At 39.7% G+C, this 27,034-nt stretch overlaps 1 protein-coding gene across 2 annotated transcripts in view; it reads left to right on the top strand.

Moving 5' to 3' along the window:
* Positions 1–27,034, top strand: part of UBE3D (ubiquitin protein ligase E3D) — a 93,698-nt gene that overhangs the window by 52,483 nt on the left and 14,181 nt on the right. Inside the window, exon 9 of one of the 2 annotated variants that reach the window (XM_075414451.1) lies at positions 5,146–5,284. In XM_075414451.1, coding sequence (XP_075270566.1) covers positions 5,146–5,284 — 139 coding nt within the window. Of the gene's footprint in view, positions 1–5,145; positions 5,285–27,034 lie in introns of those variants that run through there. The other variant, XM_075414453.1, reaches the window with a different exon arrangement.

Raw genomic sequence — 27,034 nt, forward strand, 5'->3', positions numbered from 1 at the left:
TTAGAGCATGCTCCTGGTTTGGACCATTTTACTGAGTATGTTTTGCTACATCTGAACATGCTTGACCAACCTGATCTCCTTCTGTGACCAGGTGATCTGCCTAGTGGCCGGAGGAAAGGCAGTGGGTGTTATCTACCTGGACTTTAGTAAGGCCTTTGACACTGTTCCCCACAGCATCCTCCTGGAGAAACTAGCTGCCCCTGGTTTGGATGGGTGTACTCTTTGCTGGATAAAGAACTGGCTGAATGGCCGAGCTCAGAGAGTGGTGGTGAATGGAGTTAAATCCAGCTGGTGGCCGGTCACAAGTGGTCTTCCCCAGGGTTCAGTTTTGGGTCCGGTCTTGTTTAACATCTTTACCAATGATCTGGGTGAGGGGATCGAGTGCTCCCTCAGTAAGTTCCAGATGACACCAAGCTGGGTGGGAGTGTTGATCTGCTGGAGAGTGGGAAGGCTCTTCAGAGGGATCTGGACAGACTGGATCGATGGGCCAAGACCAACTGTATGCGGTTCAACAAGGCCAAATGCCGGATCCTGCCCTTGGGTCACAACAACCCCATGCAACGCTACAGGCTTGGGGAAGGGTGGCTGGAAAGCTGCCCAGCGAAAAAGGACCTTGGGATGCTGGTCGACAGCTGGCTGAACATGAGCCAGCAGTGTGCCAGGTGGGCACGAAGGCCAATGGCATCCTGGCTTGTATCAGGAATGGTGTGGCCAGCAGGAGTAGGGAGGTGATTGTCCCCCTGTACTGGGCACTTGGTGAGGCTGCACCTGGAGTACTGTGTTCAGTTTTGGGCCCCTCACTACAAGAAAGACTTTGAGGGTCTGGGGCATGTCCAGAGAAGAGCAGTGAGGCTGGTGAGGGGTCTAGAGAACAAGTCTTACAAGGAATAGTTGAGGGAACAGGGGCTGTTTATTCTGGAGAAGAGGAGGCTGAGGGGGGACCTTATTGCTCTCTACAACTACCTGAAAGGAGGTTGTAGTGAGGCAGGTGTTGGTCTCTTCTCCCAGGTAACTAGAGACAGGATGAGAGGCAATGGCCTCAAGTTGCATCAGGTGAGGTTTAGATTGGATGTTGGGGAAAATTTCTTTACTGAAAGAGTGGTCAGGCACTGGAACAGGCTGCCCAGGGAGGTGGTGGGGTCCCCATCCCTGGAGGTGTTCAAAAAATGTGTACATGTGGCACTTTGGGATGGTGTTGTTGGGCGGATGGTTGGACTTGATGATCTTAGAGGTCTTTTCCAACCGATGATTCTATGACTATTTTAAAGCCTGGTTTCTAAACCTGACTCACATCTCCCTCAAACGCTGTCAAGGTCAATATGTACTGGTGAGGTTTTACCTGTCATAAAGTGAGTCCGAAATAGATGTGGTCTTGCACCCTGTGATGACTTAAGTAATCTGTGTAGTGTTTATTAATTTTATTAGATACTGAGGGACATAATTTTTTTTTCAGACTGGGAAGTCCAGAATCTCAAGGCTTCTTTGCAATTTAGGAAAGCTGAATGTCTGCAGAAGAAAGAACATAAAATAGCATTATTAGGTTATTTACATTATAGCACATTATAACCTCACTTTCCTCCAGCTAATCTGTTTTACCTCCCCCTTATTCCTCTCAGCCAGCATAGCAAGCTGTGCTGTGCTCTCTGGGAATTGTGCTGGCTCTTGCCTTTACTCACAAAAGGAGCAGGCTTGGCCCAGCCTGCTTACTCTCAAGGGAAGCTTAGAAGCTAGAATTCATTGCTGAGTAAAGGTATGAAGGAGGAGGGGAAGAGATCACATGCATACCAAGTCCTGTCTACATCCAAAGTTACATACACACATCTGAGTCCGACTGGTTTCTTTCCCGCCTTCTTCCTCAGCCCTCCCAAAAACTCCGTCTGACAATTTGCCCTATCTTAATGTCAGATTGAATTATTCTTTTTTTTAAGATCAGAAGAGCAAACCACAGTTTTGTTTACATGGCTGAGGAGCTCTCAGCCAGCTCAAGGCTGTTGGCATTTGGGATTGGTCTGGGAGGAAGCACGGAGCTGACGGACCGAGTTGTCCACCGTGGGTGCTCACTCTCCTGAGGAGCACTGTCAGCCAGTCTGCCTCTTCTAGTAAACAGAAAGCAAATGGTCTGCTCTCCTGTACTGGAAGTGAGACAGCTCTCCTTACACAGAAAAGTTCTGTGAAACTCAGGTGAAGAAACACGAGGGCTTTGTGTTTTGTTTTGCTTTTGTTTTAAGCTTTGACTTTTTGTTCTTGCTCTACAGTGAAGGTTATGGAAAAATAGTCCGAAGAGTAATAGGGGCAACGAAGAACAGAGACATGATCTAATAAAGCAGTGACTTCCCACAACTGCTTGTGTTAAATGGTGTGAAAGGACAAATTGTAAAGACTAATTCCTAACATGAGTGTTCCTGCAGCAGTAAGTGCTAGGACACACATGGTTTGTTTGTAATACAGGAATACACTGGAATTGTTTTGGGAAATACTAATGACTGAGCCATTAATAAACAAGAATTGCAATATAATTAGGCTGGGTGTCTTTATGAAAACAGTCTTTCCCCAAATAAACCAACAGCCACAATAAAAGCGCCCTAGTACAGTGTCAGTGCTGTAAGAGTTGGACTTCAAAAGAAGGATGCAGCTCCAAAAAATCCTCAAGTCTAAACACTAGAATAGAACCAGAGTACTGAAGTAAGTTGTGGTGTTTTGAATATTGCTTGGAGTTCTGAGAAGTTTCTTTGCAGATAGGGTGTTGATCTGTGGTGTGGAAACACCTCGCCAAGACCCAGAACCTTAGCATGTCACCTTCAGTCTCCAAACTCTCTAGCTTGTGTTTGAAGGTGCCTGCACAGTGCTTTGTTCAGACTTGCTCATTTCTGGAAAATTTGAAGCCCCAATTTTTCTAGCTTAACCTAGATTTGCCTATATCACCACACAAGATTTTAATAAATGTAGACCAAAGACCTAGTAAGGAACATATAAAGGTAAGTTCCTAATTATGTCTGGAAATGAAGTTACCAAATTATGATGAAATATCAAACTCAATTCTGGATTACAGTTAACAAGACTTCTTGGTTACTGGCTGCTCAGTGCTCATCATCTAGGACTAGATGTTCCTTCTGGAGTGTTTACAGAATCTCTGGAGCAGTCAGGGCTGCCTCTCCTGGGCTTGGCCACTTGCAAAGCCTTTTAAAAGAATCCTGCTTCCTTTCAATATAGACAAAGTATTTGAGGCTTAACTGGAGGCTTGCACCTTTCATTAGTGAAAATACTCCAGGGTGTCTTCTAAACCGCTCACCTTCAGGTCCTAGCAGATAGCGTAGCTTTAAACAGCTTTTCCAGACACGTCTGGTGCAGTAGAAGTGTCCACTGACATACTAGATATATGAAGGCTGTTAATGCGTGGCAGGTTTTGGCCTTGGTCCTTTGGTATGGTCTCAGCCACATATGGAGGCCTTAAGTGACGCACTGCCATTAGAAGTGCCAGAGGGTGCCTAGCCCAGACTGCCTTCCTCCTTCTCCTTACCATGTGCAGTTTAGACCTCCTTATGTCAAAGTGACCCACTCTCTTTAGTGAGGGTTGAGAAAAGACGTGATACATATGGTAATTTATAACTGATGTAATTCTCTTTGTCTTTTATTGTGGATTTAAAAAAAAAAAAAGAGTGAGAGAAAGCACTCCTTTTTTTAGGGAGATGGAAGCCCCTCTGTCCTTGTGTGCATTATGGGTCTCGCTTCTGTTTGTGGAAGCAGAAGTGGATTCTTACATACCCATAGATACCTGAGGAAGGAGGAAAAAGTGTAAAGATTAGGAAAGAAAAAACAGTTAAAATTCAAGAGGCCAATTTCAAGCAAATGGAGGTAACGAAGTGAAAATACACCTACTTTTTGAAGAAAGATGTGTAAATTATGCTAAGTAGAACATCTTCTGAAAGAGCTTAGAAGGTGCTTGGAAGAGTTAATAATGGAAACATATGTACAAAAAGTGCATACAGGGACTTTACAGAGGATCGGTGGATTTGGGAGACTTCAGAGAATGAGAACCATCCAGAAGGGCACAGATACTGTGAAGAGAGTATTTGCTCAGTTTTCACCGTGCCGAATGTTGGGGTGATGCCTCCTCTTTTAGGTGCTTAAAAAATGCAGCTGTTTCTTGATAGGACGTTAAAACAAGCTGATACGTTCATGAGCAGAAGTTCAGTCAGATGTATTTCCAGAAGAGCTGGAGGAATTCAGAAGTGAAAGCTGATGCTAAAATTATTTCTTGAAGTTGTGAAGTCTTAGACATGGAAGGGCAGCAAGCATTGTCTTCCAAAGTCATGCTCTCAGATCTGCTGAGCATAGTTGGCATCCGTCTTGCTCTGGAGTATCTGATACTAGCTGTTCAGATAAAATTATTAAACTAACTGGGTCACTGATCAGTCTGACAGTTTGTGCATTAAGGAAGAAACAAGCCTGAACAGTAGGAAGTGGAACGTTCTTGTGTTTTGAGTTAATCTGGTTGAACTAATCTTGTTCTTCAGCATGTGGTAGCAGGAAAAGTTTATAGAAATGTGCTTTCAGAATGTTGTTTTTGTGACTAGCTCTAGAGGTCTGAAAGCTTTTAATACATCTAAAGCAGAAAGCTGTATAAAATGAACTGGGATTGAGTTTTTTCTTGGTATAGACTGTTAGTAAGGTTCCAATGAGAGCATCATAACCATCAATTTTGAAGATCCCACCTGACCTCCTGTCTTTTCAGAAGTGAAAGGACATTTTTCATTCTAGAAACAACTTAAAAAGTAGAGGCATTATGTTCTACGTGGAATACTTTTTATGTAAAGACACGATATGACAGGAAATTGCCAGTAGCAGATTAAATTTGGTTCAGAAGTAATCAAACTTAGAATTAGAAACATGAGTGGATTGCTCTAATGTTTGCTGTTTTTTTCTTTCATGTTATTTATGTTTTTGTGAGATTGGTGGTACGGATAAAGTACTCTAAATGCACCTTGTATTTCTGGTAAAACACACTTATCTGTGACTTTTACAGGGAAAATGTGAATAGAATCTTTTATCGCAATACTATGACACATTCTAATCTCTATTCGAAACTTTGGTTTTAGATATATCTTAAGAGAACTAAAAAGTTGTGTATTTTTTTTAACTTTATAGCCTTGCTGATGCATGGGAAAATGATATTGGAGTTCATTCTTTAAAGTTTCCGTCAGAAACATGTTTGGAATTACTGCTGATACTGGGTTTGAGCACCACCTCTCTGCCACCCTCACTTCGATGCATGAACTCTTTTCAGGTAAGGAACAGCTGCTATTTCAGTATAAAGGTGTTACTTCTAGGAAAAAGAGGATTCCTGGGGCCTATGAACCCTTTCAGAGTAAAGGTTTATTTTCTGTAGTTGCATGACTCTCCATTATATTAAATATAGCAATGGAGAACTTCTTGTAGTGCTTGGTTTCTTTCAGTTGTATTAAATGCAGATCAAGGCAGGAAATGTGATTGGATTTTCAAACAGTGAATCACTGTTTACATTAAGTTAGATGTTTAAAGAGATTTCATCAAACTTAGGCTGGAGTAGCTAGAATCATTATATAAAATCTTCTTGGCTTCAGGAAAAGAAATAAATCCTCAGCTAAAAATAAAGATTTCCAGAGGTGAAAAGCTGTAAAATTAGGAGTGAAGCATTCACAGTTTTGTCCAGTGTTCTTCTGTATGCTGAAGTACTCAGCAGTCATAGAAATTTTCCTAATAAAACATTGTTGCAGGTATGTTAAATTGTGGTTTGTGTTTGTCATGTCTCTGAAGATGTATGATTTTTAGAAATGAAATACACAGACATCTCAATTCATGACGGTGCAACATATCACTCAGCCTTTTTATGAAGCTTCTGTCTTTCCTCGTAGTTACATAGTCCATCAGTTGTGTATTGATGCAAATCTAAAGTAACCAGCTGCTGAGTGGTAAGCATACCTGAAGCTGTGTTTGTTTTGACAGCTGTAGAAGAATCATCATCTTAGAGGGACTGAGTGTTCCAAACAGTTTATAGCACGAAATCCGGTAGCTTCTGTTTGTCCGTACTCCCAGTTTGTAGTTAAGGCTCATTTAATTAGTGTTCCTGAGTTATGTTTACTGAAAAATAATCTTATCGTAGAATTTTGGAGCCAGAAAGAACATGGTCATAAACCAAAATCAAGTAATTGATTTTAATAGTTACACTGATGTACAACTGCTGAAAACACGCCTAGATGTTAGGAAATAAGTATGCACCTGCATTGTCTGCTCCCTTTGCATCTTGTGAGCTTGGACACAGAGGATCTGTGTACGGTGAACTCTTGCGTACAGCAGCAGTCATTGATCGTTTCAACATGATATTTTAATACCCAAAATCAGAGTTTTTATTGGGTGGTACATTTGGAGACCATAACCTTGAAGAATCTCCTGGATGCCAGCAGAGTGTTCTCACAAAATTTACAAGTTTCAAGGATTGGCCAGTACTAGTTATCCATGCAGTTGAATAGTCCATGTTTCCTGTTAAGAAGGGAACATTTTGGTTGTCTGATCCAGGAGAATGTATTCCTAGTCCATTACATTGCCAGTAATCTGTGGCAAAGTCTTCTCTGCTTTACCCATCGTAGGTTAAATAGACGACGTCTATTCTTGTACGCTGAGGCTGTATGTCCTGTCTTGTTTCTGTGAGTACTCAGTCCTGGGCTGTGCTTTTAGGGTTTCCTTTGACTTGTATATCCGGGGAGAGATAGGAAGTCATAAATGACTGTCAACTGGCTCAGACAGGAATCAGTAAACGCAGGAAGGGTTCTTACCTCAGAGTACAAGAAGCACCAGACTTTGCTTTTTCTTTGTCAGACTCTCCATGACTGTGCTTGATTGTTCCTGGGTCATTTTAGCTTCATGAGACTGTCTCTGGAAATGAACCATTGCCCTCAAGACCCTCCATACACGGCCTGGAAGCAAGTCAGGATAGGGTTATGTCAGCTATGGGGCAGGAAGGCTTCATGCATCCCCTGGAGACCCTCTGACCATGGTCTTTCAAACTCAAATTTTGGTGGCACCTCTGAAAGCAAACGTGGCAGTACTTTGCTGACCTGAAGTGCTGTGGGGACGGTGTCTTCCAGCACTGGCCTGCACAGATCTTCATGAGGTGATGTGACAATGTCCAGTCTTGGTTGCAAACATCATTTCAGGCTGAAGATGCTGTATTTTGAGCTGATTCCCAGTGTCTGTTCTCTCATAGCAACATAAAAGGCAAAAATTCATATTTTTTATAAAGCCCAAGTTCTGAAACCCACTCTACTAAGATAATGTAATATTTTGCCAAGTGGGAGGAAAGGAAAATGGCTGTTTTGATAAACACCTGGCTCCAACTTTCACTCTCAATGCCAGACAGTCAATATCACCAAGTGTTTGTCCTGAGGGCAAACACTGTCCAGGAAAATACTGTTCTATTTATTTTTATCCTTGCGACCCTTGTTTGGATCTCAGTTTGTGAATCCATGAAGCAGAAACAAAATTTGCCTGAGCTTTTCACTGATGCTTTACAATGAGCTGTCAATCTTATTAGGTGTTTCTTTGGCTTGCATCTTTGTACTCATGTTCACTTTCTGTACAGCAAATATTAGAATTACAAGTCCTAGTTTTTCTGTATTTTTCTTGGAAAAAGCTGCCAAGATCTGCAGAGAGCTTGAATAATGATATTAAATTGTGCTGTTGCTTGAGCATATGATCCTTGTGCATCCAAAGTAGTGAAGACTGTGCGTCAAACAGTGGATAAAAAAGGGCCTTAACTGCAAACTGGTATTTCATGTGTTTTAGTGGACTAATGGCAAAATGAAAAAAAATAATTTTGTTGTATTTTGATGTAGACCTAGACCTGGCAGTTGTCTAGAAAAAAAAACACAAAGCATTTTAATTCTGTATTACAATAATCCTTGTATTTGAACTGAAAACAGTCACAGAGTTTCCTGTTATCCACGTGTGGCTGTCTTGTTCAACAGGAGGCCAGGCTCTTACAGGTGAACACTGGCATCTGAATACTGGGGGAGTTAGATGGGAAATGACCCCAGAAAGTGCCAGAGTTTTCTCCTTTCAGAAGTGTTCCCACTCTTGGACACGTGGTGTGGAGCTAAATAGACCACTAGCCACTTGTTTTCACTGGCACTTTTCTTTATGTTTTGATACAGTATTTGAAAATGCATCTAACAGGCAGCTGTATATGCAGTGATCTAAAAGTGACAGTTTAGCTCTTGATACCATGTCAGTATAGCTCTAAAACATCTGATTGTTTTTAATTAGGTAGCCAAAAATGATCTCACCCACACCCCTGTGTTGTTTGAGACTCCATTTACCCTCTCTCCCTATTATATTGCAATATTGCAGTATTGACAAGCCAAAATTTTAGCTGGTATACATATGCATTGGGTGATGTTTAGGTTGTAAAAAGCACACGAAGGAAATGTGCTTAGTTGCTAATCATCTCTGTAATAAACTCCGTTCTGCTTTGTGCTCCAGAAGTGCTCTCTGGGAGTAGCTTAGCAGACTCCGTATCTGTGCTGAGACATAAATTACATTTTATTTTCCAACGGTGTGCTACTGCTTAGCAACATAATATTTGAAATCACTTTTCAATTCCGTTTTGACCCTGTGAAAATCTTTCAGCGTGATTTATGTCGCTGGAGCAGCCTGGAGGAGACGAGCAGCAGCAGACCACGTCACATAGCTCTCCCCTGAGTTTAAGGGGATCGGTGCTCACTGCAACCACCGTTTAAGCTTCCCAGGCTGATGGTCCTAGGTGCTAGACTGTCTTTGGTTCGTCTCTCATTTTACCGGTGGCCTTACATTGACTTCGTTCTGGTGGACTGTAGAGAGTTAAATCTTAGCAATCCTGAGCCTGGAAGCAATTGAGGGACCAAAGTGGGTAGACGAGTTCTTGCTGGTTGATGGCTGCCTCCAGGTGTACTGGAGAACATGGATTTATAGCCCTGACTTGCACCTTTCCAGGCTTGTTATCCGTCACCCATGCTAAGGATGTCTCAGATCAAGGGAGTAGGATTGACTGAGGCACTTGATATTTGTCCTGGAACAATGCAGAAAGTAAGAAGGGAGAGAGGAGTTGGCTGCTAGGAAAGATTAAAAAATTTCTTAGCTTGCTTTTGCTCTGAGCATTGTTTTGCCGCTCTGTGTTCAGCTCTGTTGCACTGTACAGAAAGCTGCATTACCTTATTGCACTCTGGATCTATCCACACACCTGAGCTGTCAGACCTTTCTTTCCTTTAGGAATGGTTGGGCTTGACTTTGTGTATTATTCTTAATACTTGCAAGCACTTGTAGCTACCACCCACTTGAGTTATCATGTACTTTATCACTGAACTGTTCAGCTGCTACTTCTCAGTGCAGTCTGAAAGGGTGTGTTGGTACTTTAGAGCCTACAACACAAAACAGTGAAGACAGGGAGATGCTTTAAAGTGACAAGTAATCTCTACTGTGTTTTGCTAACCTTATCTCATCTTTCTCTGACTTCAAGCACAGTGAACAGTAAATGTCCTGGATATTGAATTCTTATGATGATATATGAGGCTGTTCAGCACATTCTCTCTCACTGCTGTTATTGTGGAAAACCAGGCATTTTACTTCCCGAATCAAGGCACTATTCACAAGGCCACAGACTGTAAAGAGTTCTCAGAGTTAAATACATCACGGTTTTAGTTTTACTCTTGCAGTTACCTGAAATTGAAAGAAGATTGTGATTAAGAACTGCCGAGCCGTTTCAAAAGTTTCTTTGAAATAGCCCTTGATACTCTTCGGTGCTGCACCCATTGCCGCTGGTGGCTGATCAGCACACTGTTCACTGTGGTTACGAGAAGTAGAGCCACTGTTTAAGCAAAACCAAAAAAGTGTTCATTCTGTTGTTTCAATAAGCATTCCTAGAGGTGTCTCTGAATGAAAAGTTCATTTGCAGCTAGTTTGCTTCCAAAAACTGAGGGAAAAATAGTTTCTCATAGAGCAGCCTATCAAGTTCTCTGTCATTTCAAATCTTCTAATCAAGTGCAGAAAACTTCCTAAAAGCGACAAGTTTAGAGATATAAAGTAACAGTTTGCTCAGAAAACATAAGAATGAATAAATACAGTATGCGTGATAGTTTAATGGCTCTAGTATACGGATATCAAAAGACTCATGGAAGGCAAAATACAAAATTACTGCTGTCTCTCAGGTCTACACATGGTCTGAACTAAAGTGGGCCTTGGTATTAAGTGTTTTTTAATATTGTTACTTTTTTGTGTGTGTGTATATAAATATGTAAAGCACTTTCAAACTTGTTTATCTCAAAAAGAAGTTAGCTGAAGATAGAGGACACTTACAGATACACCTACATTTTCTGACAGTCCTTTTTGAAGTACACAGCTGAGTAAAATGGAGAAAGATCTGCTCAGCTCAGCTCCTGCTTTTGTTCCCTTCTGGGCATTTAGAGCTGGAGAAGTTGCACAGATTCTTTTAAGCTGGACTGCACTTCTTTGGAGCACTGTCAAACAGCGACAAAGACAGGACAAGGAGCAACTCTGGTTCAAAATGATTTGGGAAATAGTGATAGAAGAAAGGAAAGTATTAAGAGGGAAGGAAATATATGTTCAAAATATTGTGTCTTCTATTAAACTATTGCAGAAAGGAAAAATCTATTTATGCAGTAAAATAGCTTATTATGTTTTTAAACAGTTTTTTAAATTTGTATGACTTATTGAGGCTCTCACACAAAATGAATTCTAGATTTGAATATGTATATTCTGTAGTATTTTGCAGGCAATGGATGAGTTCTTAAATACTGTAGGATTTTGTTTTGACAATTAGTGTTTTTTTACTATCTGTCTGAGGCTTGTGGACTGCTTAAGTCTCTGAAACTTCTGAAAGAACATTGACAGTAACGTGGAGAAACCATTGCAAATACATCACAGTCTCTCTTGAAATACAGTCATTTTTGTTTCCCTTAACTGACCAGTTTTATAAAATGTAAACTGCAGTGAGGAAACCAAGTGTAGTAAGTGTCAGCTTCTTTTGGCTGCTCCTGCTTCCCCCAAACTAAAGGTGGTTTGATTTTTGCAGATTAGGATAAAAGTGCCTGCTATGTGCTTTTTCTAGTTTTGACCAACTCACATAGGTTGGCCGGATGACATAGGATCGATTAATTTTCTGTTTTATAGTGATGATTATGTGGAAGTTTTTAAATTTGATTTCAAACAATTTATTTTAAATAGCAAATAAGTACCCAAGCCTTATGTAGTCCTTGGAAAGCAGATGTAGTTTTTTAAAACACGCATACAAATGTTTCATTGACTTTAAAATAAAAGACATTATAATGTGTGTATATTTGGGGGTTTTGTTTGCATTTGTCTGCATTTACTAAAAGCCATAATAAATCTGTTGAAACACTGCAGAATAATTAGGAAAGAAGTTATAAAATTATATTGAGCAAATGCTGACAAGAGCAAGTGATATTAAGAGAGTGTTTCAAAGACAAATCTGGATACTTCTTTGCAGAATGATAGAGATTTCTAGGTTCAATTAAGAGGTTATTGTCTTATTTTTCTTGTCTGCTACAGAATTGTCCTTCATTAAGTTGATTTTTATTATGCAGCTCAGGTTATCTTACTCACTGTTCTCTGTAAGCTATCTTTTAAAAGTATCCCAAGAGTGTTGAATTGTATTTCTTGAACACTGAGACTATCCAATGGTTTTAACATTAGCTCTCAGGACTTCAAGCTGAAATGGAACAATTTTTTTGTTGAACTGTCATTAGTATTTTGAAGTCTTTGTTGACCCTATACCAAAACTGTTTCATACTGCTGATTCTGCATAAACTCTGTTAAAACATCATGTCCCCTAGCTGAGAACTGTTCGGCTCTGCATATACAGGAGCATATTGAGCAATGTCCTGTACCTCCTTATGTGTCCTGTATATGACTCATTCATAGCTGCAGCACCAGCTCTCATTTCTAGGCTATGGTTTTGTGGTACCTGCTGCTGCTGTGGAGACGCTGATGGGAAGGTATCGGCTCACTTATCTGAGATGTGGCATGGCTACATTTCCTCTAATGAAAAGGAGCTGCCCATTTATGTTGGCCTGAAACGGAACTAAATGAATCACATGTAAACCTAAACTGAAGCTACGAACGGGAAAAATGCAGGCTGAGCTTATTTGTGGAAGCACAAACTTTTATGATTACTTCAGTGCTCAGTGATGGAGAGTCAGGACCTTGACAGCAGTGGTCCTAAACTGAGATTCAAAATTTGTCATCATTTTCTCAGAAGAGCTAAATGCTTCTTTTCTTCAAAGACAGTTTTCCAATAGAGAAGAAATCAGAGAGAGTGAACCTGGGCCTATCCTAAACAGAAGTAGAATTAATTACAAAAACCCCATGACGTTGCAGTGAAAGGCAACATACATGTAGCACACAGGCAAGTTCCTCCTCTGGAAATACAGTTCCCTGCTGCTTGAGAGGGAAGATCTGCTGGAGGAATCAACTCCTCCGCGTGCAATTCCCTCTGCCTAGAATCTGGCAACAGCCACATGTAACATCAGCGTCTGGTAATACATTTCATGGCAGTTTTCTTAGAAAACATGCTCAAACATCTGATTTACTGTTTAGAAGTGAATGTACAACTGATTGCAGAAATCCAGTTTAGATAGTCTGCTATATCTGAAGTTATCAGCCACTTGAAAAGGGTGAAGAGAGAACTAATTAGGAATGAAAATGCTTCATTGATACCACTCATTTAATTTCCTGTTTGCTTCTATTGTGAACATCCTGCTTTTCCTAAGTCATTTTGAAATCTGAAAGTGTAGTTCTTGCATCCTAATTATCCAGTACTTGTGTCCATAATGTGCTATTAAACGCAAACTGTGAGTTTGTGTTCTTTAACAGCAGGCACCACACTGTGAGCGTGTTAGGGAAAGAGACCAGACAAATACCCATGTTTTATGTACCTGAATATATACATAAAGAAGAGTCTTATGAGAGTCATGATACACTTCTAGAACATCCATTTCTGTTCAATAACTGAGGCTGTTGCCTTTGTGACTGAGAAACAGGCTCTGCTCAAAAGAAGTACTTAGCCAAAACCAAATAATGCTGTACATGTTTGACGTTGTTTGCAGGTAATTTATCTCTTTAGGGCTGCTTCCTTCCAACAACCTTGGTTTCTCTAAGTTAGTCTTAGCTCTGTCCACGCCATAATTAGTAGATTCACTTATGTGAGGAGTAAGGTTCAACCTCCTAGCTAACCAGGTACATCAATCTGGTTATCAACTTCATAGAGCTAGATAGCCAGCTGCTGCTTTGAAAATAATACTGAGTCATTGGATAGCAATGATTCTATAATGGAAATTTTTCCTTGAAGTTTCATGTTATTATGCTCTGTGCTTTGTGAATGGCTGTTACTATGGAAAACTATGACACTGTTTGTTTCCGTCAAAGATGGATTCAACCCTGTTGGATTGCAGCTATAGGCTGGAATAGGTATGTTGTCACAAATGACAAAATTCTGAGGGATCCTGAAGGAGGATGTCACTGAATTCTAGCATTGTATTAGCAGATAGGGCAGCTTGCCAAGGCACTCAGAGCAGTTCAAGAGTGTTATGTGTTAAAGAGTAGGAAACGGTAATGATGTCTTCAAGGAGACAAATGGACATATAGAAGTCTGCAAAGCCAGAGCATAATAATTGAATCGATAACTTGACTGTGATAAAGTACACAGTGGACAAAAAGGAAAGGGATTGTGAAGTTCTCCTTTTTTTATTGTCAGTTGAAAATGGGTCTGGAGTGGATCTTTTGGTGAAGAAGCCAGTGAGAAACATGCTTTGCCTTCCCTCAGAAGTAGAAGTCCATCATTCTGTTGCAAAGTCAGTAAAGAGAGCAGTGAGCTCTAAATCTCTGTGCTTAAATCATAGGTCTTTGATCTGGAGGTGGTAGCTGATGACAAATGGTAGTGCTTGAAAGCTCTTGCTTGTTAAGGAAGAAAACTTCAGGTTTGGATTTTAGGAAAGCTAGAATGGGTAGAAACATGATGTGGGAAAACAGGTCAAATCTCACTCTGTCTGGAGGCAGGGAAGGACCTGAAGGGAAATGTAAGAGATAGATAAGATGGACCAGCTACTCCTTCAGTAGTCTGGTGCTGTTCCCATTGATGTACACTAGCACGGTTCTGACAGACCACAAAGAGGGAAGGATTTATATAATCTCTAAGTTACGTTGTGCTTTGACCAGTAAAAAAGATCAATTCTGTGAATATTAGTTTGTGCTATAGCTCCACTACTTTTGAATTAAAGGAAGCTGTTCTACACATGGATGTGTGAGGAGGTGTCTCAGCGTATGCATTTTGTAGTGCTTCTAAAATAAGATTTGGAATACTCCTAGAGGAAGAAGAAAGAGAAGGGCAAAAGGGTGCGTGAGTATCAGCACAACCTATTGAAATAAGCAGACGATTTAGCCGTCGACAGAAAGCTGTTATGCCTTGAGATAAAACCTGGCAACCGTTTAACAATATGTGGAAAACCTTGCAGGAATCTTCAGATGCCATAGCTGAGTGAGATCACAGGGAGTGTTGGGTGGGCAGAGTGTGATTGCTGCTTGGACTTTCGCCAGGCATTCTGGTTGATGTTTCTTTATCTGTCTCCCAGCAGCTTGACAACTACATAGGAAGTGATTCTGCCTTATGGAAAAAAAAATATTAAAATATTATTCCCATATCACTAACGTAAACTATAAAAGCATAGTTTATAGAGAAAGAGACTATTTTACCCAGTCTTCATTATTTTTGTGAGCTGTGGCATTGTGAATTGATGAAACAGATCAGGGAGCTATATTCCTTCTGTTGCTTTTAGTGAGCTTGATTTTTATAAGGAAAATAAAAGAAAAAATGAGTATTAAGCACCTTGGCTGCATGAAAAAGGATCTTGCCTGCAAACTTGTACAAGTGAAGATGTTATTTTAACCTTACCGACTATTTTGGCTTCTCAGACAACTACCAAGTTCTTCCAGAATGCCTGGCGTTCCTAAATATGATCCTGAAAATGACTGAACATTGTACTGTTCAGATGTTCTCACTTTCTGTGACTAGTACCACTGACCCTAGTCCTGGTTCTGATTGATAACTATTTGCCTGCATAATTTAGTTTTATGTAGAAGTTCTCCTTGCTGTTGATGCTCCAGTATTTGACACATTTTCTATTTTCATGTGTAGGTATCCCACCGAATAAAAAAAAATACGGCTATCATTGTGTAATGGGGGGTGACTAGCTAACACATTTTTAACTCACCAGAGAGCCTGCTGCTTACTCTTTATTTCATATTTACATACAGAGTCTATTCCATTCATCATCTGCCAGCTTTTCAGAAATTAAATGCTAGGACTGCCTTGTTTGCCTTTTTGTTGACCACTTTGAGTTTTCTGCACTGATGAGTTTCCATGTTACTTTCTCATTTCTATTAGGTACCATTTTAATTTGTTTCTGTACCATTTAGGAGCAGACAGCCTGTAATTCTCTTACATCTATTTGCTGGTTAGAAACGAACTTCTAGTACTTACAGTTACCTAACTGAATTTGCATTTTTTCAGGTAAGGTGGAAAAACTGAGCCTGGGAGGGGAAAACCAGGACTTTATAACCTCCTTCGTAGCAAAGTAGAATCAACTTTACTTCTTATTACAAAAAAAAAAAACCCTTCATATTTCAACTTGCATTCTCTGCTTACACTGGAAGGAAGTGCATTTTCAGCTGTATTTTTATAGAGCGGTAGCTAGTGACTAGTTAAATTAATCAAAAGTGTCTGTTCTGCATGGTTATCCTGGGGATATATTCCATTAAGTGACTGCTTTTTCTATTTTAAGGTGATATTTAAAATGTGACTGTCGGTAAAACTGGCAGTGTTCTGTTCTGTAAGCTTTTACTCTCCTCTTCTACTCTTTATTTTGTACCCATCTTTTTCCTTGTGTAGCGTTCTTTCCAAAATCTGAACTTAGAGTACCAGTGAACATTTTTTGCAGTTTGAAATGTTTGACCTGGAGTTCTTTGAGAAGAAATTCAACAGCAAATAAAATTAAATCCATGAGACATCCCACGTAGCTAATAAATCCTCAGGGATTGAAATTTATCTGTATAAGTAAATATGAATTTCAGATAAAGTTTTCTCTATTCAAGTGCTGGTGCTATTGGAGAACTGGAATCTGAGAAGTACTCCACTGTTTCAGCAGTGTACTGCTGCTCTGAACTCTCCTAGAAGGAGCCAGGATACTGCTGAGGCCAAAATTTGAAATGAAATGGGATTTTGATGTATATGAATAAGAAATGGTGAGCTACATGGCTTAATGCTAACATTGATTTTGAATGAGGTATTGAATCTTGTTCTATAATTTCTTACGCCACTCTTGCGTGAGGAGTTTAGGAGACCATTCTCCCATATGCATGGGTTTTGGACCATCTTCTGAGGACTCTAGCATTCAACAATGTTGTATCCACAACACCAGATTTTGATGAAGCAGTGCTCAAATTCCACCTGGAAACTACTGTGCTCCTGTGATTTAGTTAAAAAGAACTGTCAGAAGTGAGACGCTGTTTACATATTTTTAAGTGTAGCTCAGAAGCTGAAGACAACCCTGGTGACGCTTATTAGCTAGTTATTTTATGTCAGCCTTTTCTGTTAAGGCAAAGCATGCATTCCTAATACAAAACAATGCAGAAGTCAAGTGTGGCTCTTTTACAACACTACTGGTTGAAGTACTGACACTTATTAAAGTGCAGATGCTAACACCTGAAAATGTCGCTGTTGGATTATACTCCTTTCCCAGCTTACATTCACATAATTTACAAAACAGCTGAGTGCCTGATTAAGTCTTCCAAAATAATTCTCAGAACAATACATGATATTTTTTTAAAACAAGGTAATCATCTTGAAGAAGATGCAAGTCAGAGGAGAAAGAATTTCATGTGAAGACATTATCTTAGTCTCACATGCTGCTCTATTTATGCAAAAGTGACTTGCCAGTCTGTTTTTTGCTATTCCAATAAAAATTGCCGGTACTTTGGATTACCTAGAGTTCTCATTCAAGTGAACAAATACTGGATGGTTTTGAAAGTCAGGCAAGCTAGTTAGGGTTTCCACCTGAAGATTTAGCAGCCTGTTTCTCATCTTGTAAGCTTAAAAATGCTAGAGATGGTCCCTTAGTAGTTGCAGCTTTGCTTTAATTAGTTTGCGTTGTAGTATAGAAATGCACCTGAAGTGTTTGTGATGATAGCTCAACATTGTAGGCAAGGACCTGAACCTATTGAAGTTAATGTCAAAACGCTCTTTGGCTTCAGTGGTGCAGAACTGCACTGCAAATGAATAAACCAGCCAGCTGGATATATTGTAGAGAAATAATTATTGCACACTCTCTGAAAGTTCCTCATTAACACTATTGCTTGTGAACTTTGCAAGCAAATGCTTGGAGCTATTCTCTGATAGCTATTCATTAGACATGTGAATTAATAAATGTGGCTGCTGGTTCATGCAGAGGGTTTTCTGTTTGTTTTTTTGTCATTTCTTTGAAGATTTCAAACAGTATAAATGGTTTAAAGGCTTAACTTCACTAGATGCTTACAGTGTAGTACTTGCTTACACTCCAGTTATTGATATGATCTAATATTTTTACACTTGGATAAGTATAGATTTTGAATAAAAGAATTTAATTAACACTGAATAAATGTTCCTCATAAGGGGAAAATTCTATAGTTCTGTTTCATTAATGCTTCATGCTTCTAGCAGTTAACTAATTTAATTTTACTCCTAGACTTCAAGGTCTGTGCTTTTCATTCCTTCTCTCTTTCAGTCGGCCTGTCATCTAAACAGGCTTTTTATAGTTGGGAAGAGAAGATCATTCGGAGAAATAAAACAAAGGGAAAAGTGCAAAGCATTTTTTTCTTTACTTGGATTTTGTGTAATACACAGTGGACATAAATTTATGACTGTGCATAAAATGTATGTAATGTGAAAAATGAGGTATTTGGAATGATCTCTGGGATTTAAAACCTAGAAAGTCTTTTTTTTAAAAGTCAACTAACAGAAAATGAATGATTTTAAACAATTAAAAGTAGGTAGGATCAGTCACATTATAAAAATAATACTCTCACATGCAAGCAACCATGCTCATTTCATTTGTCTTGCCAAGGAATGTAAGGTTTGGGGGGATCAAAAACCCTCTTGAGATTAGTCTTTTTTGAGTTTACTTGTCTATAAAGTACTATAGGATCTTGTATAAAATACTTACATTCAGGATACCAAATGAGTGAAATGTGGCATATGTTCAAAGTGAATAAAAAATACCTGTGAAGCAGTAAGGGCTTTACTGTGAGAAGTCCAGAAGAATGAATGTTTTTAAAGTCCGAGGCAAACATTCTTTCAGTTTTCTTTTTTTCACTAACTCAGTACAATTGTATTAAAGGTTTTCATGCAGAAATGTTAGGTGTCTGGTTTCAGTCCTTGCTAGTTCTCGATGTTTATCTTATAAAGCTGATAAAATTTTGAGCAACTTCAGGTTATTTCATTCAGACCTTAAGGTCATGTTATGATCCTCAACTTTGGCTCTTTCACATTTCTAACTATGTTCTTGATTATCATCTGTTGACATTTCTACTAACTTATGCTATTTTTCGTTCATTGAATTTTGTGAAGTGCTGAATTTTTTTTATAATGCAGATAATTATGTTTTAACAGCATATTTTTTAGTGGCCATGCTCTAATGAAGGAATTTTAAACAGTATTTTGGAAGTCTTAGAGCAGACCAATGAGCTAAAATAATTATACTTCAGTAATCCAGAATGATACCTCCAGAGAGCTAAGACTCCAGTGTATAATATGCTCGTATATACTTGTCCTTGATGGTAAAATTGGATTAAAAAAATAAGAAAAAGAATAGAAAGAAAAAAGCCAGAAAATTGGTTCTCCTTGAAGGTCATTAATGTTTTCTAAAAAGAAGATAAAAAATGAACATGAAAATCTCATTGTTCAAGAAAAAAAAGCTTTGTTTTGAATAATAAGATTTTTATCAGTACAAGAAAAGGTCTCATAATAATAAAACCTAATTGTTATTTTCATCTGAAATTGGAAAGTATTCAATGGCTAAAAAACAGCCAAAGAAAATGAGAGGGGAAGTTAGAAGCTTGAAGAGAATGATGCGGATTGCATGGAACTACGAGCTGAAGGACAGATTCATACCATATTGTAATATAAAGAAAAGAGGGTGTGAAGGAGGAGGGGAGAAGAGAAGGCAAATCAACCAAAATTGCAAACTAATGTTTAATTTAGAAGTATTTTCTGTCCAGTATTTGACTAAAGAATCTTTCAAGTGAGTGAAAGAAGTTGATATATAAAAGGAAGCTTAGGGAGCAAAATGAAGAGGGAAAATTAAATTTGCACTTCACCTAAACCACCCAAAACAGAGCAGAGTGGAAAAAGTCCAGTTTGGAGGCTTTGCAAAACATTGGAATGGTTTGTCTTGGTGATGCCTTAATGACTAATCTTTGTAAATGACCTTGTTCACTTCAAAAAAGTGTATAACAGTAATATATTTATGGAGTCACAGAGTTATTGAGGTTGGAAGTGACCTCTTGATATCTAGTCCAACCTCCTGTTAAAGCACGGTCAGCTAGAGCAGGTTGCCTGAGACTGTGTCCACTTGGTTTTAAATATCTCTGAGGATGGAGACTCCACAACCTCCTTGGGCAACCAGTGTTCTACTGTCCTTACAGTAAAAAAGTGTTTTATTGTGTTCGGAAGGAATTTAATGCTCTAAAATTTGTGCTCACTGCCGCTCGTCCTGTTGGCGGGCACTGCTAGGAAGAGTCTGGCTCTCTCATCTTTACTCTCTCCCATCAGGTATTTGTACACACTGATATGATCCCCCTGGACCTTCTCTTCTCCAAGCTGAACAATCCCAGCTCCCAGTCTCTCCTCATATGAAGGATGCTCCAATCCCTTAGTCATCTTCATGGCCCCTTGTTATCCCTTGCTTAGCCCTTACCTTACTTCAGTAAGTCTGTATCTTTCTTGTACTGGGGAGCCCAGACCTGGACCCAGCACTCCAGGTGTGACCTTACAAGTGCTGAGTTGAGGTGAAGGATCACCTCCTTCAACTTGCTAGCAATGCATTTCCTGATGCAGATGTATATCCACTTTGAGCGTTCTGTAACCTGGTCCTTCACCTTCACCAACAGTAAGTCTTGTTGTTCCAGACAAGTGTCAGGGGCCTGGGATTCCTGCAGGCTGGTCATACCAGTAAAGACTGAGGCAGAGAGGGCTTGGAGTGCCTCAGCCTTTCTGTGTCCTTTGTCAACAGGGCCCCTTGCAACGTACAAGCTAATGCTGTGCTACTTACTGCTTGTGTCTCACTGAGAATCTGCAAAGAACCACCTCCTGGCTCGCTTGGTTCTCATCCTCTGCTAAAACAGTTTGCTCTTCATGGTGATGGCTGTCGCTGCAGTTAATTATTTAATTAGAGTGAGTAGGGACCCAGAGAAGCCATCTCCATTCCTGCAGTGTAGGGATGACTGTACCTGTTAGATTTTGCTCTAGATCTCTTCAGTGAGGGTTAGGTTGGGAGGGCAAGTATTTGTCATGAATACAGCAAGACTTTTTGCTGTTTCTGTAATACAGATAGTAATAAAATGCATGGACTTTGAGTTACCCGTATCCTGAGGCAGTAGTCTCTAAATAATCTCTTTATCCCAGCCCGCTGAGACAAGCAGTCCCTAAATACCCCATAGATGTGTGCATATATGTGTAACTGCAGTTAATGTCTTTTACTGGCACCAGTGTTTTAACATCTATTTTATTTTGAAAAGGGTCCCTCTCATTTCAGCCAGCTATGCTGCCAAAGCCCGCATGTAAGCTGTGCTTTGCAGTGATAAATGAGCACAGCTTGTTTCAAAATCCATTTGTTTTTTTGCTTGGATCCCTTTTCAGAATATCATGGGTGGCCTACTTTTGTGGGGATGAAAAATTATTTTCCTGTTCCTTTGTGCCATTATGGGTCTTGTAAACTGTTGCACAGTCTTTTGGAGTAGGTGGCATGATTAGGATGGATATTAATTATTTTCAGGCTGCTGATACATCACTTCTGTATGATCTATATTTGTCTCTTGAACGTTCCTCATCTCTTCCTAATTATAGGTGGTCTTCAGGGAACCGACTTCCGAAGTTAAATAGACTAGCATAAAACACAGAGTGTTTCTGAAGTGTGTTCAGGTGACAGTTGATTCATGTCACCTACTTGCCTGTTCTCAACCCCCAGATTTTTCCACAGCTCTGGGGTGGGCATACGCTAATGCTGCTACCCACCCTCCTGTTTGGGAGCAAGCTTCCCAAATCCCCTTGCCCTCAAAGCATGTAAATTCCTTTCTCTTCTGTTTCCAGGCTTGTTAGGCAAACTCGTTGTTTTGTTTCTGCTTTAAAAATTGTCAAATGTTTGTGTCTTTTTGCTGCCTGTTAATATTTTTCCTCTGTTCTATGCATCACATTTTTTTAAAACCAGATTTAAGCTCGTCAGCAGATTTTGTGATTACTGTTACGTCAGTCATCTGAAACTGAGAAGGAAAAGCGCTTGTGCAGGTTTTTTTTCTGGTTGTCTATTTTGCTTATCTAAAAAAAGTTTCTCTCCATCTTTTTTTCCTTCCTTTCTCTCCTCTTCCCCCCCACCTGCTGGTCCCTGAAAATTGGAAACATGAGAGGTCTTGTCTGAGCATCAGATTAAGAGCCAGGAAATCCTGACTCTTTCCATGACTCACCGTGTGTGTCCTTGGGCAGTCTGTAACTACTACAGACAAAAGCTGTGCATAGCACTTGGCTGAAAAATTAAAAGCATGGTGCGTGATCCAAGGGGATTATTTTGAAATTTAAATCAAAGCGTGGCAAAAGTGGACAGGAAAGAGAGGCTGCAGAAGATGAATACTGGAGGAGCGGTTTGTTTGTGAGCTGTGTAGATTGTCTGTGAAGGGAGATGCCTATTGCTTACAGTAATTTCTTTCTTGTTGAGGCCTTTGGTTCCATCACAGTGAAAGTATCTGCTGTGGTAGATGATGGACACACAGCCCTCAGTTTTGTTCTTATTTAAAATGAAGTAGATAAAGAATAGTGATGGAAGAAGACAGGGTGCACAGCTGCATAGGTGAACCTGCACTCAGCTTCATAAATCCAACCCTCTGAGGGTTTTCTTGGGAGATGGGCTTGGTGGTTTTGATCAAATGTATGTAAATGCTTGACGTTTTTCTGTTTGCCTTTTTTTTTTTTTTTCCCCACATTTCACATCTTGAAGGCTGTGAACTCTTCCTCACAGTTTAAAAGAAATAATGGAGATCTACGGAGAGAGGAAAGGTCTGGGGTTTCTAGGCTGTGTCGCTTGGAGGTCAGGGAAGACAAATGGGATCCTTTACCAATATTTTCCATGATAAATCAGACATGAAAATAACTTCCACAAGTAACAAAGTATGATATAATTGAGAAAGCTGCCTTCTGTATTGCTTGTGTTACTTCTCTGGCTAAGGCTGAATGACGTGAAAAGCTATCTTCAGGACATGCTACTTTCAGGGTGTATTTCTGGACATATTAATATCATGTCTGTTCAGTGTTCATTCACATGACATTGCCTGTAACTTTATTTTGAGTATTTTAAAGGCCTGTACATCAGCTCCAATCGCTGTAGTATCAAGGGTGGTAGTTTTATATTCAGCAGCAACCTATTTGATCTGGTTGAAAGGTAGCCCTTCCATCTCCCCTGGCCTCTAGTTATGTCACTTTGTGTCTTCCCTCTGCTCCTTCTGCGTTATCCAGTGACTATGCAGCTGTGCCAGCACAGCAGGCGGGGAAGTTTGCAAGAGCATTTGCTTATTGCTTAAACTGCCACCAAAGAAATGCATACTTCTTTGGGGAAATACGTTAGTGAAGACTGCTGAGGTCTTTGTATAATCTTTGACATTTCATTTGGTGATAAAAAAAAAGGCTATGCTTGGAATGAGGGGTTTGTTTTGCATTATTAAATGCCTGTATATTTTTTTACCTATTTTTGATAGCGGTGGTTTATTAAGAGGAAGGATGTCAGGGTTCCAAGACTCAGAATCTTCTGGTGATGTTAGGGTCTGTAAAGGTCATTGTCTCAAAAGGTCAGTCCTGCCCCTGCAGTGGAGGTTACTGTCCTGGTGCCAGTGGGGTCCATCTGACCTCTGCTTGCAGAGCATTGACTTGCATATCCCACTGCTGCTGCTCAGTTGACAGGCTGGAATGGGAATCTGATTAAAAGACTCTTTCAGAAAGGATTCAGCTCTGGACTCTATGCTGTCAGATGTTTGTCCTAGCTTTTGTGATCAGTTTTTACCCCATAGACTTGCAGTAATTGGCATTGTTTGTAGCTAGGACCACGTGGAACTCTTGTGTTTCATTAAATTTAGTCCTGTACTATTGCAGATCCCATGCCACGCATCATCAATTAGCCAAGCTCCATCTTAAAATCTCTGGTTCCTTACACAACCCATCTTTTTGGAAGGCCAACTCTTTTTCTTCCGGTGGTTTCAGAAATGATCGTTAACTGATGCATTCATCAAAATTTTCCAATGCTGCCCCGATAGAGAGTAAATATTTAGAATTGTCTGATGCTTGCCAGGGGCCAGAATCTATAAGCCATTTATGAGTCTCGATCTGAGTCCTATAAGCACTTCACCACATGAATAACTGCCTCCTTTGGACAATTGGGTTAAATGGCGCTGCTCAGAGCTGTTCAAATGTGTGTTCCGAATCAATGATACAGGGCCAAGTTCAGCTTCTGAATAGCTGTGTTCTTCTTGATGAAGTCATTAGAATCAAAAGGACGTGTGAATTTGTCTCAGGTCAAACTTGTTTTCTTCAGTATTGTTTCAGAGAGATAATCCTCTGTCGTCAGTCATTTTAAAACCTTCCTTACTGTCTTGACAATTTAATGGACTAATTGTCTCATGGGTGACTACTGAAAAGTAGGATGCACCTTAAACGTACTGAAGTCAAAGATAATTGTATTAAACCTTCTTAAAATGCAAAGGTAATTTAATACCAGCAAAATAAAGATCTAGCATCCAGAAATTACATTACTACATTCTTCAGTCAGTTGTTCCACAGGCCACAGGAAAGCTTTTTCACAATGACAAACATAAGGCACTTCACTATAATGTAGGCCACCATTTTAGTTTCTTACGATATTCTCAGTCTAACTTTTTCTTGAAAGTCCGTTGTGCTGGGAGTTCCCACAGCTGAGGACCCATGCTGCAGATGGAGAGGCTTGCCTGTATCTCTGCAGTTAAAGTTTATTTATTTTTTACATTATGTCCTGCTCTTATAAGAAACTGTCATGGCGTACAGCAATAAAAAAAGCAATAATAAACACCATACACCTTGCAACACCTTCCCCCCATAAGCCTTTGCTCTTAAAAATAATTGCTTTATTTGCTTTTGTTGTCATATGAAATTAATAGTACATCTTGATGCTAACAGGTTTAACTTGCAGGATTGGGGTTTGAGCACAGCCTGCTTTCAAAAAAACACTTGAAAGCTTTTATCTTCAATTACCTTATTTTTGAGGGAAAGATATTCTGCAGATGGTGAATATTGCATTTTCTTATGAAACTTCAAGGTCAGTAACTCTTGTTTTTACTAAGAAAACATCTGTTTTCACGAGTTTGAGCCTTGAAATGGATGGTTTCAGCTTTTCTTCTGACTGCAGCTGGCAAAAGAATGTGCTCAATGGCTAGAAATAAAGATCAGTTTGACCTAGTAATCGCTGTAGGGAACTTACAGGGCAGAGATCCACACTGTAAAAATACTTGATATAATTTAGGAGCTCAAATCTCACTGATAGTGGCCTTAAACCCTTACATCCTTTGGAGGCTTTGAAAATGTTTTTTTATCCAGCCAGCATTAAGCAGCGAAACTGTTGTTTATTGAATGCCTGGCCTTTTAACAAGCATCATGACATTGTACAAGAACAGGATGACCTGGGACCAAAGGACAGCCCTGCTCAGACTGTGTCCCCCTGGGAGTGAATCACAGTGCACAAAGATATTTTCTAAAGATCCCTTAGTTCTGATTTTGCATTTTCTTTTGGGTGTATCTCTCTCTATTTCACAGGGTACAAATGAATGCCACATTTAAATTGTTTTTCCCTTCATCTTCTTGGTTAGTGCTTTTATTACAGCCCTATCATCTTCCAAACACCTGTTCCCACTTTAACTCAATGCTAATCTCTTGCCAAAAGCTGAACTCTTGGGTAGGAATGCAGTAGTCCCAATAAAGTGTTAAAAATAAAATAGTAGTTGATACTTACATACCCATTTATATACACAAACAAATTAATCCTCATACCTCATGCAGGGAGGTATTTATTCTCATTCCAGTTTTAACTGCCAGGAAGCAAAGAGAGAATTTAAGCAGCTAATTTTTCAGACTTGCTTTTTTCCATAAAGTTTTCAAAAGATAACCCAATGAAGACACCTGTTCAAACTATCTAGTTTCAAAGTGTTACTTAACAGTGCCACATTCTCCTTTAATCTCCTCTACCTCGTTCTTTTGAGTTATGGTAGATTGACTGTTTGGACCATATTAATTGCATGTAAATGTAAGCACATAACAAAATACCTCTCATTAAAAGACATCATTAATTTCTGTTGTTCTCTAATGCATCTGTTCTTTCTTGTGCTCACTCTGCCCCCTCCCCACATCTGCTTGGTGTTTCAAATGGTACTTCAGGTAGAGTTTGGGTTTGGTGTGTTCAGAAATGGATGTGCACACAGGAGATGGCCATGTCTTACACCGTGACAACACTGCACACGTGACAAGATGTCCCAGTGGTTTCAACGTTACCTCACAGTGTGCTCTGCTCATGTAGCGTTTGCAAAGGGAGACTCTTAGAAACCCAGTTTACGTCTGTGTACTGGTTTCTGTGGCAGCACTAACTCTAAACATTGCAAGAAATGAAGATAATAGACCATTTCTTATCTTCAGTATTTGGCAGATTTTCTTTTTGGGTATAAATGAAACACAGTTTGGAGACAGAAGCAAAAATAAACTGGAACTTCTGCCAGGCCAGCAGCAGGTAGAGTATTAACCAGAAGTGGTTGGCTTGTTTGTTTGTTGCCTCTTTCTTTGTTTTTAAAGCACTTTACCACAATAGTTTTTAATACAGCTTTTCCTGACAGTGACTCTGAAGACAGAGCAGGTGACCTCTGGTGCTGCTCCATAGTTTCCCGTGTCAGTTTTAGCTGTCTGTTGGGTTTTCTGTTGCTTCATGGTGTGAGAGATAAGGAGGTTGCCTTATGCATGGCCCCAAACAGATTCTTCACAGGTAACTAAATTTGGGAAAAGAGAGAAAGATTGGTTTTCATTAAATTAAAATTCAAAAATGTATTGACCTACAACATTAATATCTAATAGCTTTGGTGTCTTGCAAGTGCTGAATCCTGCAGAGAACTATGTTGTTATTACATTGAGAGTTGTGGAGAGCATGAGGGAAACCCAAATAATTGTTTTAGTTTGTACTTGTATAATAACCTTAATAATGCACCACACCAATTACATATCTGTTTTATTTAGTGCGAATGCTTGTCTACACTTCAGTTTTTAGCAAGAGGCACTGCTTTCTCCTCCTTTCTACTTATATTTCCAGTTCAGTTCCTTGTTCTCTTTTGCTTTCCACCATGTTGCCTCTAAAATTGAAATAGTCTTAGCCTGCTATTTTTTCTCCTATGAAGAGCAGGGGGTGGAGAAAAAAAGACAAGAAATACAAGCAAGAAACAGGCGTCTCCAGCCAGACCCTGAAGGGGATTCTGGCTTGCAGATTTTACCTGCTGCTGCAGCTGGGAAACAGATAATTATTTTTGTAGTAATCTTACTTGTCCTAGGGAAACAGTGTGAGCAAGACTGCATGGGGACTTTGTCTCCCACTGTAATATATGAGCCATAGCAAAAGCTGGAGCTAAATCCTGACTGAAGGTG

Source organism: Opisthocomus hoazin, chromosome 2, assembly GCF_030867145.1.
Source record: "Opisthocomus hoazin isolate bOpiHoa1 chromosome 2, bOpiHoa1.hap1, whole genome shotgun sequence".
Classification (NCBI taxonomy): domain Eukaryota; kingdom Metazoa; phylum Chordata; class Aves; order Opisthocomiformes; family Opisthocomidae; genus Opisthocomus; species Opisthocomus hoazin.